Below are 19,458 nucleotides of genomic sequence, written 5' to 3' on the forward strand. Positions count from 1 at the left end.
GCCGGGCTGTTGGTGCATTCACGGTGTGTGAGAATAACGAAACACTGTTTGAACAGTTGGAAGCAACAACTCGGCTTTTCATTATACGCAGTCAGGTGTTTTAAGTTGTAATGACGGCTCCATTGAACCTTCATAGATTCTTCTGTTGTTCTAGTAAATATTTTTATCCTTCTAATGGTACAAAGACTGCAATAATGAAGCATTTCCTACACATTAATGCCCCTCCATCTGTGGTAACAAAACCCTGTGATCACAATATGATCGTTTTTGAATGAGTGACCCTTCATTATAATAATGTTTCTGAAAGTGCGACATGGTAACCGTGACAGTGATTCATTCAGAGCAGGATTCTTATTTCCCACGATACCTGAATGCAGCCAGCAGAACGTCACATACTACACAAGTTGCTATTGGCCACTTTACCGTTTCAATCATTAAGATGATGGGGTGAAGATGGGGTGGGGTAAACCCACAGACTGTATGGGTAAACCATAAAACTGATGGCATAATAATAATAATAATAATAATAAAAACAATAATAATAATAATCATCATCATCATCACCATCATCATAAAAACTGCAAACCTGACACATTGCGTCACAGAATTTCATGAAGGATTTTACTTAATCCTGAGGGATGAGGGTCATATAATAAAATGTATTTCCCCCCATTGCATTAAATTCCCAGCTCAGAAAACCAAGAGATTGTGTACATACAAACGTGTACCCAAAATTTAAAATTTGATTTACTCATTTCAGTGTTTTTTGTACCATTTCAGCTAAATGCTGATGCCAAGAGTTGATGCTTTAAAATACTAAAAAAAAAAAAAAATCTGCACTCATTATTCCACTTCTAAAGCACTGTAGCTGACCTTTGTATTACACAAAAAAACATTTGCATACAAATTTGCTCATATATGGGATATATGATATCTGAGTGTTCATCTGTTTATGGAGCCCTACACAGCACTGACACAGCTCTGCTCAGAGTGATGACCTATCTGTTTTAGTCATGGAAATCCTGTTTTAGTTCTTTTAGACCTTAGCACAGCATTGGATACAGCTGATAAATGCCTGAATACTTCATATTTGTCTATGGCGTTGTTATAGGTATAACTTACCTGCATGTTATTGTGTTGCCATGTCCCTCATCATATATATATATATATATATATATATATATATATATATATATATATCTTTTTTTTATGATAACACAATTCTAAATTTCCATGTGTTTTTGGATGCACAGTCCTAAAATATACCTTCTAATTCAACATGGCACACTAAGGTCCACATTACCAGTGTGCCCAAACTAATAGCATGTCATACTCCCTCCAAGCAGACAATCTGTCCTTTTCTGCACTAATGAGGAAATGATACAGTACCTAAACAAGCAGTCTGGGTGATGGATCCAATGGAGACACACTCAGTTAAAATTTCAATGTAATTATGACAATTTACAATAAATTACAATATATGTTGTCCATTTCAGGTCATATACATTGAATTACAAATAGATTAAATTACATTATTGATAAATAAACAGATAAGACTTTATGGGGTGAATGAATCATCACTTTCAAACAGTCACACTAAATGGCAGATAGTAGGTACTGCAGATTATTAGAAATTCATTGCCAGTGTAATTCGTTGTCAGTTATACATTTTAAAATTGGGTCCATGAAGTGCATTTATGATCATTATTCATATCAATGAACACTTAGGGTGAGATCAAATTTGATTGGTGCAGTACATTAAACCAGTGGTTTTCAAAGTGGGAACCAGGGACCCCCAGGCATTGTTGAGGTGGCAGCAAAAAAGGGAATCATTTATTTCCAATAATACCATCTATAAGTAACAATGACTGAATGTATGATTATTTTGGCTTTCTGTAATAAAATAACTAAAATCAGATGGATCCAAATCGTATCAAATAGGGGTCCCTGGTCTAATTTGTCAGTTAAGGGGTCCTTGAAGTCAAAAAGTACTAAACAATGCCCTGTGCCACATAACTGAACAGAGATAAACAATATTGCAATGTGATATTACAGCTTATCTGTCAGTTTTTTATACCATGGCAGAAAATCCTTGCTTCTGACTGTCTGGGGGGAGGGGGGGGGGGCGTCTTTTGAAATGGTACACCGGGAAAACTCAAACAGTTCCAGTCAACACTTTTACAATCATCCTAAATCTGTGCGCAAAAAACTGAAGGCAACCATAGCAACAGTAGCTAGTAGCTAGTAGCTAGCTAGTAACATAGCTTTGTGCTATGTTGCCAATTTACTCTAACCGGTCAAACAGACCTAACTAGGGGTGAACCATTCCTAAGTCCATGCAACATACGTTTTTTTTTTAAGAAAAAAAAAAGAATGACAATTTGAGCAAAGCTTCTCTTTTTGCCTGTGACAAGTGGCCATGGTATAAGTGTGAGTCCACCGCAACCATGCAAGGCAGAGCAGCGTTCCTCTTCAGTTATATTAAAGCAGCTTGTCATGTATTATCATTTGTGTAAAAACAGCCGTCACTGATTTTCTCTCAATCACTCGGTTAGGCGGTTTGATTCAAAAGTTTCTACAAGCACGAGGAGAAGACCAAACTCCAAATCCAGTTTATGAGCCATCGTCATCAAAGCCGTTATCAAGCAAAATCCAGTGACTTAACAGAGTACATGTTGACCATTCACTCTTCGTTATCAAAAAAACAGTCACTGCTTGTTATTTTGTCCACTTAATGTGAAAATGATCGATACTATCATAATCAATTCTACTGACTGGAACTGTCATGCAGTGGATGTGATGTACAGATTTGCATGAGGAAATCTGTGTGCGTGTGTTGTTGTTGTTGTTTTTTTTTAAATCAACCATGGCAGCAGTTGTCAAGTGATGATAGTGGTCTGCTCAGCGGTCGAGACTGTTACAGTACTGTCCAGGTGAATGTCCTGGTGGTGTGTGTGTGTGTGTGTGTGTTTGTGACTGCGTAGTCATTGCTCTCCTCCCAGCAGTGCTCTCTCAGAAGCCTTGTATATGGCAGTAGGCCTCCAAGCTGGCGAAGAGGACATAGAGGAACCAGAGTCCAAAGAGAACCAGTGACGTGAGGATTTTAAGGGACCGTGGGCCTCCCAGTTCGCCGCCTACGGACGGTCTCCGGCGTATCATCAACACTCCCATAGTGAAGAAGGCAAAAATGGTGAAGAGCGTGACGGAGAAGGCCAACGAACCGGGGTCCACGCGGAAGACCTTACCTTTGACTTGCCAGTATATGGCAGCCACAGACCAGGCCACCCCAATGCCCAGGAACACATTAACTGCGTTGCTTCCTGTCACATTTCCCACACATGCATCTGCGTACTGGTCCTGAGTAGCAGCCACTTTACTGGCAAAGGTATCTGGAGGGAAAAAGAGTTAGAAAATGAAGTCATTCAGTAGGAATACAGATAACCTTTCAGCATTTATTAACCTAGTTAAGACTTGTGGAATTCATGAACTGACTTAAACATGACTGTGTGTGCCTCCTTGTTGAAGAATGTGCATGTTTAGAATAAACCAATTCAAACCAAAGATGTTTATCAGATAAAGGAGTCAATTTGTGGAATAGATTTGAAAAATAATTGAAAATGTGTAATACATAGATTGAATTATTTTTCCCCTCTTCTTTTTATTGAGTTTTAGTATAATCTGAATTACAAAATAATTGTACTTGTAAATTATACATTAGGTGTATGAAGTAAAAAAAAAAGATGATTAAATATTAATATTAAACAATCAGGTGTTTTAATATTAAATAATAATAATTAAATAGGTATAGATATTATTGTATATATTAATTTTGTAATGGATCATGTTGTGTTTACGAACTTTGGCTCTTTTGGGGATATATAACCATATATATATAAATAAAAGGAAAATGTGTATATATGTGTATATTTTCACTGTAATATATGTGCATGATATATATGTGGCCAATAATATATATATATATATATATATATATACAAATGGTATATATACAATAATAATAATTTGTGTTTGTTATCTACATTGGGATCTATTCGCAAGACTAATGTTACTATTTCTAAGAGAGATGAAGAAAACAAAGACATGTGGTTATTTACTTTATTTATACATGTTGAGTTCAATGACCGAAATAAACTAAACTAAACTACATTAAACTAAATTACATTAAACTAAACTACTCCATGTTGCATTTGATTTAACAAATAAAAATCCAGACTCATTAGTCATTAGTCATTAATAGACTCAGTCACTCAGTCACTCACCAGGAAGTGATGTTCCCAGTGCCACAAACACCACCGCAGTGACAGTGTCTCTCAGGCCTACTGTGCAGCCAAAATGGGAAGCAAGGTCCCCGATGACGGCTGTTAAGAAGCCGATGACAGTGATTGACACTATGAAGCACGCCCAGCCATTCCAGTACCCAGTGGGCGGCACGAAGGCAAACAGGATCTTCCAGAAAATGCAAAATATGTGCATGAAATAGTCACAGCAGTTCGGCATTCGCTGCTCCTCCTCATCTCCATCACCTGATTTTTAAAAAAATGCAACAAAGCCACGAAAAGACACGTCAGCATTCACAAGTGATGCAGTCACACTTTAGGCCAATCAGGAATTAGAGCTTATAGTGTCAAATTACAATGTTAACAATACATGTGTAGGCTGCAGCTATATAGTATATGTTCCAGGCTTTATTATATATATATATATATATATATATATATATATAGGGTATAGAGTATATCGTAACTTTATTGATCCCCCTGGGGGGAAATTCAAAATTGACATAACATGTACAGCATAAAGACTGAAAAAAGGGAGAATCAGCGTGGTAAAAAATAAAAATAAACCTGCTATTACCTCTAAAGATCAATAATCAACACATGAACTTATTTGTTTAGTACAAACTGACAGCTGACAGCTGATAGCTCCTGCTTGTTACTGCAGTATTAAAAGAATCACTTGACATTTTGGGTAATCTGCTTATTTGCTCTCTTGCCTGAGAGACTCATGTGTCTGTTAATTAGTGAGCTTTATAGAGGTGCTGGTAGTCAGATTTTGTTAGGCTAGATGTTTTCCAGTTTCTAGTCTTTAGACTCAGAAGGTAGATATGGATGAAAGACTTCTCTATTAATGAATGTTAGTGAGATTATCCATATTGGGAATTAGCCTTGTTCAGGGTTGGACTCAGATATATTTTATATTAACATGAGTTGAATTAACTGCATGTCGTCCTTGGCTGCTGTCCAGCTAATCAAACAGGAGACGCAAACCTAACTAACCAGTAAATTATAAATGATTATTGAACCATTCTGAAAACAGTTCATTTCACATCTTAGCTTGAGTAAATGTAAAACATAGTCAACATGAATTAAAATTAGGTTTCATTCAGTGAGCAAAAGCATTGCAACTGATAATGAAAGCTGAAAAGTGAGTGAAAGGACATGAACTTGTTGCACACACTCTATCCTATTCCAACTCTGAAATTGCCAAAAATGAAGTGGGTAGATGAATAGTTTTTAAAAGTTCTGGCAAATGCATCATTCATTATCCTGTAGACATCATCCAGAAAAAAAACATACAATAACCCTCCCCCTGATTTCACTAGAAGAGTACAATAATTAATTACAAATTAAACACAGAAAGAAATATAATCACCACTGACCTGCACTGACTGTGACTGCTTCAATAAACTGCTCTTTCCATGAGTGAGAGCCAATCACCACAGCCAGATTTGTGTCCTTCAGCAGTTTGTCCACAGTGCTCTGTTACAACAGATTAAACACGTCAGTAATGAGATTCACGATTCACATGAATGTACACAGAACAGATGGGTTGAATTCACAAGATTTTTCTCTTCAACATCACAAAAGGTTTATCACAAGTTTGTTTGATAGGTTGATGCAGATGAGTCTCAGTGTGATGTTCAAAACAAATATGAATATGACAGATATTCATAATATAACCCAAAAAATACTGGCTTCAATAAACTGCTGCAGTATTTGAATTAAATTTAAGACAAATATTACACACACAGCAAACAATGATATGCATGCTTTTCTCTCAGTGCATTGCAAATCAAAATGCAGGTGATGCATGTATGAGAGAGGACAGCAGTGAATATACAGCAGAGTACAATGAGAGCTTAATGAGACAATAAGATGAAATAAGTTTAATCAGTCCCATCACACACAGCATGCTGGCAGAAACTGTACCTGGTCTAGTACTCCATTGGGAGTCTGATGTGTGAAAGGGTGCCAGGTGGTTAAACAACATCTCCACATTTACATTTACATTGTTAAAGCTTTTAAAAGAAATACTACTGAAATAAGACATTACATATAACATCCCCTGATGCCACACACACACACACACACACACACGAGTCCATCCTTATATTCAACAGTATCTTTGTACAGCACAGACGGGTTAGTTTATTGCCTTCTATCAGCTGCTCACACACCTTAAACTCACAGGACTCCTCTATGATGACCTCCAGCCTACTATGCTCTCCTAGAATGGGTTTGCCCATCTCTGAGATCCTCCTGGCCTCTTCCTCCTCAGGGGTGGGGTTGCCTGCAATGGGAGCACAGACAAAATTAATAAATCAAGTAATAAATAATACTTCAAATTTCTTCAAAAAACACACACGTCCTGTACCTAAGACATGGGTACTGACCTCCAACAGTAAAGCATAAAGATGAAAAAACATCCTACACACTGCACACGCATTCAAAGCATAACATTTTAAAGGTGCTGTGTGAAGCATTTAGCTCCCATTACTTGGTGTATTTCCTGTTGAAACAGGGCGTTGGGGTGGAAAAGAAGACATTTCATTCCTTTTGATTTCCTTTGATTGTCCCAGGCAGATTTTTTTTTTCACAGATGCAATGACCAATCAGGGCCTTATACCTGGCCCTACCTATCCATGACTCAAAGTATATGATTATATCATTGGCAGAGCTTGTTGGGGGTGTTACACAGCCTGGGAAAATCAGATATAATATCCATAAACCAATAAGAAGTGGTGAAAAACTGAAAACATTTTTATGCTCTTTGCAAAATCCTCTTTGCAACAGGAAACAATAAGGTTTTTTGGAAATCTAATTAACTTAACTGCCAAATGCACTCATTGGTTCATGATTTTAAATTCAAGCATGTGTGCAATTTGACAATAATATGTTGGTATTAATGCTGCACATTGCACCTTTAAACCCAAACCTATCTTACCCTGATTTAGCAGCAGTGCTGTGAAGAAAAAGAACATGACTCAATACAACAATATACAGGTAACACTACTTTTAGAGTCGTATCTATTATAGTGGATTAAGACCATCTAAAATTACAACAGATAAAGATGAACCTTTACACACTCAGTTCAGCATAGTTCTTCTGCTGTTTGCCTTAACCTCCACTCTCACTGAATGAAAGCAATTACATAACAAACTGATACAGATCATTGTGCGCCCCCCCCCCCCCCCAACTCAAGGATAGTCTACTACATTCATAATTGGCTGCAGCGCCTGTGCTACAGTGACACATAGACAGTGGTGAATGGCAGTGTGTAATCTTCGGTTACTGGCTCTGATGTAGGAGTGCAGCGTTCAGCCACCTGTGCTGCTGTTGTTCATGTTTTGATACTTGATCTCAGATATTGCTGGCATGTACTTTGAGTGAACCATTTTTTTTATATATATATATATATGTATATATATATATATATATATATATATATATATATATATTACTGTACCCTAATCATGAGAAGATGAGTATCTTATTTTGAAATGCTTTAACACTCACCTGAGATTCCTCGCTTCAGCCATTTGGGATCCTCAAGCACAATGAAGAAGTTTTCTTGCTTCTCGTACTCCTCCACATTTATAATACGCACTTGTAAGGTCTGACTGGAGATATGCAAGCACACACACACACACACACACACACACACACACACACACACACACACACACACACAAAACAAATATATTTTTATTTCTATAACAAATAATTAATAAATATAATCAATGATAATGTGCATAAACACACAAAACATCCGACACTTCAACATTTACATTTGCTCTACTATCTAAATCACATCGCAATTGAAGCGACCTAAATAATTAATCACAATGGTGATTAAATAATTCAGGCCTATGTTTAGACCGGGATTATTTTTTTATGCATGTTCTTATGTGTTCTTGCACCTCAGTCTGCCAAAGAAATACAGTAGTGCTCATAACAGAACAATACACTGATTAATCAATACTGCCTGTATAGTTCATTTGTCGCAGCAGAATAAAATGAAAACATTATATAATAAGGCTGACTATCTCATTAACTATGTTTCACCAAAATGTCCAACCCTTTACTATTGATGGGCTATGTTACGTAACTGAGTCTTTCACTAAGTGTGCAATTAGTCCATGTGCAAACACAGCTTATATAACCTGAAATTTTAATGGGAAAAGGATCTGTCAGTTAACATGGGGTGACTGGAGGTTTTCCCGCACCTGATCAGGGATGGGATTATCTTTGGGTGTCAAGTCGTCAGTTAACTCTGTCTAATGGGACCTCCTCCATCTGGAGAGGGTGACTGATGACCCATAGTAATCTTTCAGTGAAGTTCAGGTGACCCTTTCCTTAAAGTACTAAAGTAGTATGAATATAAAGCATCGAGGCTGCTGTGGGAACAGTAGTCTTAGTAGTTTAGTCATAGTCTCATGTGTTCCAGATCAGATCATATTTCAGTGTGTCTACTATTTAACTGGCCAAATTAGAAAATGCTGAAATGTTGTAATGTGCCTGGTCTTAGCTGTAAGATACTAACCTACCCTGCTGTTACAGTTTAATCTACCTTTAATCTTCTGTGTTACAGGACAATATTCTATCATTGACTATATATAAAGACAGCTCCCCAAAAGTGAAGCCAAAACATCTCAATCGCCCCCTGGTGGTTGGTTGTAGTACAGATCATAAATCCCAATCTAACATGTTAGTGAATGGGACACCAGTCAAACTAAAAACCATTAAAGCACACATCAAATACATTTTTTCCCAAAGATTTCTGTCATTTTAGGTCATTTATATTACACTGATGTTTGTTCAAGGGCTGATTTTTTCTGATAAGTTTGTTTTGGATTTGTTATTTGAAGATGTAAAAACGGGGGTGTGACATCAGGATTGACAGCTGTGACAGCCACTCTCAAACCTCTATCAGACAGTGGGGCAGCTAGCTGATGGGGCGTGTCTCATGTGCTGACATCCAGCCGCAGCGCAGCCTCTGGCTCCAAATGACATCATACAAGCAAGATGGTAGCCCCCACAAAGGAGGCACGTCATCCATATGTATATACAGTCAATGTATTCTGTATTTTTCTCATGATCGACACATCTCATTAACAGACCCAAACAAACAATAAATTGATCCTAAAAAATGTTAGTAGAATTGTTACTAGGATTAAAAATAATTGTTATTTTTTGGTAGGCGCAACTGTCTGGCACGGTCTCCCTCCTGGACCTGAACAGATTGATGTTCCACAGTTTTATATCCCAGTCATTGCCTCTGGTTTCTGACTGTGCCTCACCTGGTCTGTTCATTGGTGAATTCCAGCTCCCCTCTGGTCTCTTCGTAGTCCACTCCCGACTTGGCAGTGCCATCCTCCGTATGGAACGGCACAGCAACGGTGCCCCTGGAGCCCGAGTTCCTCACTACAGTCACCGTCAGCACGCCTGTACTCTCACTCACTCGCAGCACCCGCTGACCAAAGGTGAAGATGCCAGCATGGTCATCATCCAAGATAGTGATGGTGGCGACCAACGGCTCCACTAGTCTACCCTTGGGTGGAGTTCCCATCTCCTCATTTCCACCTTTGTCTAATCTCAGGTTCTGAAGACGTACAAAGAAATGCTCGTCCTCCTCAAAGATGTCATCATCCAAGATGCCCACCTACAGAGCGCAGAGCATTGAAGGGTCAGTCTTCATCAATGCATACAGCCTAACCATTTTAAATGCAGGCACTTGAAACACAATACAAATTTCAAAATTAAATATAGTGATATATAGTGGCAGTAAATGTCCTACCACTCTTTAGGGCAGGTAAGTCCAAACTATTCCATGCTGCAGCTTTTTGTTCCAACCAATAAAGAGCACACGATTCGACCAATCAACTGTCTGAAGACTGAGATCAGTTGATTATATGAGTCAAGCCTGCTTGGTTGGATGAAAACCTGCAGCCACATTACAGATCTTTCTGGAATAGTTTGGACACCTCTGGTTTATGGAAAGGCCACCAATATTTCTGGGCTTGAGTTCATGTTACAATGCCAGTTAAACTTTGTTACATTGACATTTTATATTGACAATGACAATATTTGCTTTTGTTAACTAAGATGAGAACCTTTCCTCCTTTCCTTTTGCTCACCTTGATCTCTTTCCGGGTCTCTTCTGGCTTAAACACCAAGGTCCCTTCAGTAAATTCATAGTCTGCTCCGGCATTAGCAGAACCATTCTCTGTACAGTAATCCACATAGAAAGTGTTCTGTCCTGTGCCTCCCTCAAGGATCACCCCGAGGGTCAGTGTACCACAGTTCTCAGTGCACTGGTACTGCGCACTTTCAAAACAAATATGAGAGCATGTGGCCATGTCCTCATGGCTTCTAGTACCAGAGCGACGTGTGTGCTCAGCAGCGTGTTTCCTTAATATGTTTCCAGCACCGATTATCATGCGTGTGGCCTGGACACGGTAGAAGGCGCGGCTCTTCTTCTGATGAACCAGAGCAGAGTAGTTGGCCATCTCAATCAGCTGGTCAAGGTCTTTGTCTGGGTGTTTCTCCTTTAGGTCTTTCAGGATACGGACCACCTATTGAAGGAAGAAAACCAGTTGCACAGAATATAGACAGAGATGCAATGAATAGACCTGAATATTTGATCAGAAAAAAATATTTGCGACTACACTTACAATTCATTAATTGTATAAGTCAGTACATTTTTAAGCACAAATTTCTTCAGGTTCTCAAATTATAAAATATTATTAAGAATATTTAGGGTATTGGGACTATTGGTTAGACAAAACAAGACATTTAATGAAGTCACCATTTTTAACGTTTTTCTGATGTTTTATACACTAAATGATTAATAAACTAGTATGAAATAAGTGGCACATTAATCAATAATGACAATAATCACTAGTTGAAGCCCTACATAGAGATTCTCTCAAAAGTTCTGTAAAAAGATACTGTGCAAAACTCAGTCTGCTCCAAAGTTTGCTAAGTAATAAACTTTACAAAAAGCTATTACACAAGCTGTGTGTGAGGTAGATTCCTGCAGAGGGTCTAGCCTGCAGGGAGTCGCCAGCACAATGAGAAGAAATAGTGACAAAAATATTGATGTTGAGGCAAAACCTTTATGAAATTTGCCATTTGCCAATATTTATCATGAAAAACTTTGGGAACTCCTACTGCTCAGCCCCCATGCTGATCAACTTATTCTAGTTAGAAGTCCTGCTGTCTGGACTCCTGCCATTCAGACTCCTGCTGGGATTGAATCCTACTAGCCTCAGGAATCCTGATATCCCTTATATGCCCATTAAGTAGCTTCAAAGTCATGAAACCATTAGAAAAAACAGCGTAACTTCTGTCGTTCCCCTGCTTTTTTTTTACTACTTTATTCTGTTTATCCAAATTCGAGAGAAGAAAAAAGAGGCTCCACATGATTTCCTGCTGTTCAGTGTTCAGTCTTGTAATGTGAGGTTGAAACAGGCATTTCTCCCTGAGCAACATCTTACCTCATCTTTGTTCTGGTCTAGTTCATTGCCCGTCTGCACAGACACGGTCACACTGGAGGAGTTTCCAGGGCACGAACTGCCGTCTGAGAACTTTCCATCCATGATCACGTCAGTGCCTTTGGGTGTAAGGTCACCTTCCATTTCCACCACAATGCCGTGTCTCTTGTCGGCACGGTAGCGCTTGTGCATGTATTTGTAGAAGAGTAGGCGACGGTCAGCGATCCAAGCCAAGATTACACACACGGGAAAGTAAAGCAGCGTCACTATGGCCTCCCACACCTGATAATACAGGCAATGCAAAAGTTAAATGACTTACACATTTGATTTAGTAGAAATATAAAAATACACAATGAGCAGCAAATACAGAAACACACCTCTACAATCCCAGGTGAGATGACAGCCAGTATGAGGTAGAGCCAAATGTAGGCAAAAATACTCCAGAAAGCCGTAATAAAAAACACACGCAGGTGTTTGATCTTGCGAGATTCTCCATCGGGGATCACCCACACACAAATACCAATTATAACAAACATGTTGAAAGCAGCGCTGCCCACTATGGTCCCCGGGCCCAGCTCCCCTGCATTAAAGTTGTGTCCACACACCTATTAAACATTTAAGAAAAAATTAAAAAAGACAAAAGGAACAAATGTCACAAAGCAAACATCATTTTTTAATGATAACCGCAGATGAGTTCAATTTAAAATAAACAAATCAACCACATTAGAAAATCATAAAACGAGAATCCAAATACAATATTTTTTTAAAGTTCTGTTTATATTGCAATTAATTCATTTATTAATTTAACAAACACAACTATCAGTCCTAGATTTTTGTGACATTCTACAACACAAATGCATGTTTTAAGAATGTAAAACTAAGACTATTTCAGACTTCGAGCAGCTATATAAACAGCACATTCACAGTGATTTTTCTTCTATCAAAGTGACATATTAAAGGATGTGAGATGCTCTTTGTACCTCAATAACAGAAAGCAGGATCTCAGGCGCAGAGGAGCCCAGGGCCATGAGTGTGAGGTTGGACACAGTCTCATTCCAGATTCGTACTGTCGTTACCGTCGTTTCACCGTTAGGTTTAGTGATGGTCACCTCTTTCTCCTACATGGACAGATGTTTGTTAAAAAGAGAAAAAAGATCCTGTTACCCCTTAATCAATCTCATAGTATGATAACATTCACAATATATTAAAAAAACATGTTAGAAATCTTTAAAAGATTCAAGCACATAAGTTAAAGTTGGTTCCCATTTTTATTTTATAAACCTTTCAGATATTAATGTGTTAATCTTACAAAGTTCATGTTAATATTCAGTTTATAGGAAATACATTCAAATATGATGATTTTTTTTTAATTGTGTGGTGGTTGGTATAAAGGCATATTGAGTGAGTCAGAAACAAAGTAGAATGGGACCAAAGTGCTGATCATCATCAACCAAGTAAGAACAACTGCATTTAATTCCATAAACTGTAAATAAGAAGTTCAATCATACCTGAGAGGTGATGACTTCTATAGATGCCATGAAGCGGTCTGCAATGATGGACACACCCAGGAACATGTACATGAGACAGAGGAAGTAGATCAAAGCTCTCCCTGTCTGCTCCCCCACCGCAGGGTTGAGTGGCATCCACACTGGCAGCATGATACCAGGTCTACACACCACTTTGTCCGTACATGTCTTCTTGCTGGACCCCGTGCTGTTACCGGAGGGCGGGAGCTGCTCAGTGCTAGAAGCTCGCTCCACAACCTGGGGCCTGAAGGAGGTGCAGGGGTGAGACAGGAGGAGGAGGGAGAGGAGGAGGAAGAGGAGTGTGGAAAAGTGAACGGGGAAGGGTCCCATGATATATCCCTGAGACAGGAGGGTGGTGGTGGGGAGGGGTTACTGGGGGAGCCGCTGGGTCCAGAGACTCTCCTGGAGAAACAGAGAAAGAGGAAAGTGCATCTAAGAACAGATTTAGAGCACATACATGTTAGTATGTTCTAAAACGAAACTAAAAAGAGTTTGATGAAAACATGAAACCATTTTCCAATTACAAGGTTGTATTAAAAAAATATTTTTAAAATAACATTAAAGGAAAAGTTTCACATTTTGGGAAATACTCCTATCATTCACTTTCTTGAGAGAACATCTCTTATTAGTACGTTCAGTCTGTCACTGATACGCCAGCCACTGGTTAGCTTAGCTTAGTATAAGGACTGGAAATACAAGGACACAGCAGGAGGTGAAATTGCTTGTTAATTTGTTTCCCCATTCAGTCTTTATTCTGAGATAACCTGCTTGTGGCTTCAGCTTACTAGCAACTACTCCTATCACATACTGTACATGCGAATGGGAATTACATAACAATATGTGTAAGGCAGGCATGTCTAAGCTATTCCATAAAGGGCCGTGTGTCTGCAGGTGTTTTGTTCCAACCAATCAAGTGCACACGATTCGACCAATCAGCTGTCGGAAGACTGACATCAGTTGATTCAATGAGCCTGGTGTGCTCCTGATTGGTTGGAGTGCAAACCTGCAGCTACTGTACGGCCCTTTGGGAATAGTTTGGATAACTCTCTTGTAAGAGTTTCACATACCATCTCATCTTTAACAGAAGCTACTGTACTAATTTAGTTCAGCAACCCATTTAAGTGCAGATTTTCCAAGAATTGATATGAAATCTAACACCTTTTCTTACATTTCATGAGCTCAGCTTCTATATAAAAAATACACCAAAAAACAAAGTTCTGCACACAGTGATAAAGTGAAGGATGAAGTGTATAATACAAGGTGAACTTCTTATTTGAAGCACCAACTCTTCATCCTGTAGAACTAAAACCTAAACCTACTGCATCAGCTGTGCGAATAATTTCAGCATTACACTTGCCAAAACTACTGTTCCTAGCAAGCAATGATGAGCCTACACTGAGTAATGCACACACACACACACACACACACACGCAAACACACACACACATGCAAACACACACACACACACACACACACACACACACACACACACACACATAGCCACCAATACAAAGGCTACACTGTCCAACAGAGTCTTCTTAACAACATACACAAATGACCTCTGAGAAGATAAAGCCAGGTTGTTAACCACCCATTATCATTCTTTGACTGAACCTTGGTAGTAAGAATAACTAAACACTCAGGCAGTGATGTTCTGCCTGCAGCTCTGTGTCAAACTCACTCTTAAGAATCAGTTAGTAGTGGGCCAGATGGACAGCTGTCAATTAATGTTGACACGGTAACTTTAAAAAAAAAAGTATAAATGCATTTGGCAATTAGTTAATTCAATTAACTAATCACTGCTAGGCTAACATTAACCTGTCACCATCCTCATGACACCCATCACTGGTAAGCTGCATGAGTAACCCTTGTGTGTGCTACCATGACTTACTTATTGGCTATTGCAGATATTATAACTAATCACTACTGCTTTCAAATACCATTATCTTTATCTCAAATACCATATCTAACATTGCTTTCTATCAAGAATTTTTTTTTGACATAATTTCATACTTTGATACTTGCATTTAAAAAACATCTTTTTACTAACCACAGATGAGTGTTTATAGTAAATGAACAGTGTTAAGTCTTACATTTATAAAGTAGTATCATGATATATTTTTTTAAAGTATTAGAGCACTACAAATAATGTGTGTTTTGGATAAAAGAGGGCTTAATACATATACAGTGAAGGCAGTAAGGCTGTTTACACTGTGATCTCATCCTGGGATGTATGGGTGTGAGTAAAAAGCTTTGGGACTCTGACCTCCTGCGCCCACCACCTCCACTCCCCCCGCACAGGTGACACTGCACTATTGTACATCGTGAGTTGAAACAGACACCGGGGTGCTGCATCTTTGATGCAGGTGGAGCTCTGCCAGCTCATTATGGAGTTGTGATTCAGAAACACAGCCCAGAGGGCCACCGCATCACATTTCACTTTCCAAGGCCTGCTATGGTTACCACGACCTCAGACGGAGGGCCACCTTATACCAGTGTGTGCTGAGGGTGGGGTGGGGGTGGGGGGTAGGGGGGGGACAACACACCAAAAATAACTTCATCAGTGTTCTTTTTTGGGAAAACAATAGTCCACAAGTATGAAAGTCATGGACACAAAACAAGGAGTCTGATAAAAGTAACAGAACATCTTATTTTGATCAAATCAATTCTTATTTGAGAGCCATACTTCCAGTATTGGTTGTTTCCTGTTGATACAGCAGCCTTGTTTTTATAAAGATCAACATCATCACATGAAACTAGCTACATACATTTAACAGACACAAATACTTTACACAACACATATACAAAAAAAGCATTTTCCAACTGCATGTTTTATCTCAGAGTCTCACACCTGTGCAACATTCTTAAGATCCAGATGTAGATTTGATCAGTGTGGTGTATTTTTTTGTTTTGTTTGCAGATGATCTCTAGAATGCAGAAGAGTCTCAAAGGGCAATATATGAGAGCTATCTAATCAACAAGTCAGTGCTGGAGGAGCTGAATGCATTATTGATTGGTGCATTCACCTAAATATAGAAGGATATCGCTTCCTTTCATGTTACCTATAAGCGGCTCTGTAAACATCAGAGGAGCCTGATGGATTTATCAGGCAGATAATAAAGCAGTACGTCTCTCCAGTTGAGAGATGGAGTAAATAGGGAGATCAATTGCCAGATGACTCTCTGCACAGACAGATCAGGGCTTCCTCTGCAGTGTTACTGATTCAAGTCTACTGATTTCAGAACTTTAGAAATAAGATGTTCAGAAACAAACAGGAAATAACAAGGAATTTTAATAACTTACTGTGACTGCTGCTTTAAAAAAAAAAAGGATCTTGTTAAACTCTACAGTTCATGTTCATGTTAAGTAGTAAGATGAGTGTTGCTACTTGATAAAGCCCCCCCCAAAAAAATCTTACACTCTCCTCTTTCAAGTCTTTCTCATGCATGTTGGACGGGGGTCGCGGGGGTGTTGACAACTCCGTGGTCTCCATTGCCTCTGAGTGCACGGGGGAACAGTGAGCTGGGTGACAGCTCTTCTCCCCTTACTGACTCTGACACGGCCGCTATCCGTCAGCACTGCCGATAAGTGATTGCCTGGGATTATCTTACACTGATAGGAGAGCCAGCAAAAAAGGGAGTTAGCACCTTTAAACAGTTTAATATTTCCCGCCTGTAGAATGACAGGGGGGATGGGGGGTGGGGTGGGTACTGTTTGATGAGCGAGGCGACTTCTAAAAAGCAAAACAGAGTGTTTGAGTGTGAGGGTGAGGCAGAGGTTAGTATTTCGATTGGTCAATTCAATGCTATGACATAAATGTACTGTTGTTTATGTAACTCTGTCACCAACCATAATGACAGTCTGTGTTTTTACAGTGTAGCACATAAAATGGTATAAAATGATCTTCAAATGACAATAATATTGCGATAATTTTAGAGACTACTACTACTACTACTACTACTACTACCACTACTGGTCCCACTTCAACACCAATGAACTAGTGTATCACACATCAAATCTGATATAGCAACTGTCAGAATTTTGTTCAATCAATCAGTTAGGTTTACTCGTTTACCAAAGACATTTGTTACTGTTAATATGGTAATGAGCACTGTACAGTGAATATCTACAAGAAAACTAATTATCACCTAGAAAACTAGTGTGATATTTTGTGGTTGAGTCTACTTGGTCAAATTGTAAAAATCTGTAATAAGTATACTAATAATAACGTGTAATAATACATAAGTATCGTTCTGTTTAAAAAGAATTTGGTCCAGTTAACGAACATTTTTTGGATGAAAAGTTAACCTCATTATGTCTTAGCTGACTTCAATACGTCTGTGTTAACCCACACTCAATTCCTCAATCACTAATACATCACAGGACAGGAAGAAACTGCACTGACCAATGACCACTCAGCTTGAACATTAACCTGTATGAAGACTGACAAAGATCACATTTCCAGGATTTAAACCCTATGCACAGATAATCCAACAACATACTGTGCATCAGTTTCACAGCCAGCCAATCAAATCCTGTGTTTCTACATAATCTTAAACACTCTGTTATCCAGTAAAGCTAAAATTCAGCTTCAGCAGTATAGCATTACTGCAGCTTTTTACTAACTAAAAAGGTTCATTCATGAATCACACCAGGGACTCCAGTGGCATTCACAGCCTCATTAAGACTTTTTCAAATGGCTCTTACAAACAGTTGCCAGCTAAGAAAACACCAGTGTCTAAGGTGTGTCATTTGCGGGTGAAGCTAAAACCTAAAGTCAGCAATCAACCAGAGCCAACACCCCTGATCAATTAAACATCAGAAGTGACTTCGAAGGCAACCTGAAACAGCTCGGTCACTTAGTTTATAAGAAAGATTAGAAAGCAAGCGTAGTTAGCACCTAATGCAGATGCAAAAAATATATATATAAAAAGACCTATTATAATATAATGTGTCTTGATTCACTTCTTCACTGTGTTAGTTGCTATATTTATCTGTAATTTGGTGCTGGGCATTTAATGTACAGTGGATCTACCAAGGGTTTTTTTATGCAAACAGCTGCTTCCAGAGACAAACAGCTGCAGCCTTCATTTCAATTTCATGTAGATTCCTTTAAATATGTATTCCATATATACTGCAAATGCCTTAAAGACTTTCACATAGACTATTCTCTCTGTCAAAGAAAGAAGGAGTGAAAATGTGATAATTTCAAGCAGAAGATCTGGTCTTTCATAGAAAATCTGCTCTGACAGTACAAGCAGACGTAATTATCAACATCATCATGTCTATATATGGACTTATCTTATGATACATGGACAAGACCTTAATCATTTTTTAACCTCAGTTTTGCTACACTTCACATTAGCAGCTAAGAGGCTATTCATGTCACATTGGCTAAACAAGTAGTGTCCTCCATTCCTCACTGTGTACGTCCTGAGTGGAGACTGTAGAAGAAGTAAAGGGAAATAACTCTGACCTCAACCATAATGACAGTCTGTGTTTTTACAGTGTAGCATCCACTCTCCTATCCTACCCCCCCCCCCCCCCACCCCCCTGCATTATTATGTTATTATATTATCATTATATCAGTGGTATAAAATGATCTTCAAATGACAATAATATCGTTTATCGCGATTATTTCTGAGACAATATATCCTTCAGTAAAAGTAGTAATCATGACTGGCCTTGTTATGTGTAATAAAAAAGATATGTTAATTGTTAAGGAGAGGAACCCTGAGCCTCTGCTAATTCATTATTAACTGATAATACTAATTTTTATCAAAATATCATTATTAAAAGCTCATTCTCCTCTTCGTAACAGCTTTTCATTGGCATTTTCTTTCTATGTCAGTTTTGTGGCAGAGGCGTTTGAACTAATGGAAGTAATCCTTGGAACAGAGAGGCTTTGCTCCAAATTCTTTCATCTGCTGCTGCTCATCAAACACCGGTTTGCTGAGCAGAGAATGTAGGAGAAAGTTAATAATGTTGGTCTTCCTTAAGCTCCTCAGTTGTTCTCTTAATTCCTGGCAGCATCTTTGGTGTTTATTTTTTATGCCACATAAATTTCCACTGATGATGTGTTTTCTGATCTTCTGTTGTGAAGGTAGAGCCATTTGCTTTGTCTGTTACTGTTG

General features: G+C 38.6%; 1 protein-coding gene across 3 annotated transcripts; it reads right to left on the minus strand.

Annotated features, from left to right (window-relative positions):
• Positions 1-3,012: 3,012 nt before the first annotated feature.
• slc8a2a (solute carrier family 8 member 2a) lies at positions 3,013-13,492 on the minus strand. Of its 3 annotated transcripts, XM_053331173.1 has the most exons (13): positions 13,307-13,492; positions 12,779-12,916; positions 12,176-12,403; positions 11,802-12,080; positions 10,440-10,877; positions 9,603-9,964; positions 7,819-7,922; positions 7,246-7,263; positions 6,479-6,591; positions 5,681-5,780; positions 4,866-4,868; positions 4,281-4,544; positions 3,013-3,389 (listed from the first exon to the last, which is right to left on the minus strand). In XM_053331173.1, exons 1-13 carry the CDS (start codon positions 13,454-13,456, stop codon positions 3,013-3,015), a joined length of 2,574 nt encoding a protein of 857 aa, XP_053187148.1. In that variant the 5' UTR covers positions 13,457-13,492. The 3 variants fall into 3 exon arrangements, with proteins under 3 accessions (XP_053187148.1, XP_053187147.1, XP_053187149.1); XM_053331172.1 differs by lacking the exon at positions 4,866-4,868 and having other exon boundaries at positions 7,231-7,263; positions 13,307-13,483; XM_053331174.1 differs by lacking the exons at positions 4,866-4,868; positions 7,246-7,263 and adding an exon at positions 7,315-7,328 and having other exon boundaries at positions 7,815-7,922; positions 11,778-12,080; positions 13,307-13,465.
• Between the last annotated feature and the right edge of the window lie 5,966 nt (positions 13,493-19,458).

The sequence above is a fragment of the Scomber japonicus genome, chromosome 13 (genome assembly GCF_027409825.1).
Source record: "Scomber japonicus isolate fScoJap1 chromosome 13, fScoJap1.pri, whole genome shotgun sequence".
Lineage (NCBI taxonomy): Eukaryota > Metazoa > Chordata > Actinopteri > Scombriformes > Scombridae > Scomber > Scomber japonicus.

What these genes read in the sequence shown, in the direction of transcription:
- slc8a2a (XM_053331174.1), bottom strand. Translation starts at nt 13,456, where the DNA reads ATGCTGCCAGTGTGGATGCCACTCAACCCTGCGGTGGGGGAGCAGACA. An exon ending in TCTCACCTGGGATTGTAGAG is followed by an intron (nt 12,081 to 12,175) that starts GTGTGTTTCTGT and finishes CTGTATTATCAG; the next exon opens with GTGTGGGAGGCCATAGTGAC. An exon ending in AGACCCGGAAAGAGATCAAG is followed by an intron (nt 9,965 to 10,439) that starts GTGAGCAAAAGG and finishes TGCGCTCTGTAG; the next exon opens with GTGGGCATCTTGGATGATGA.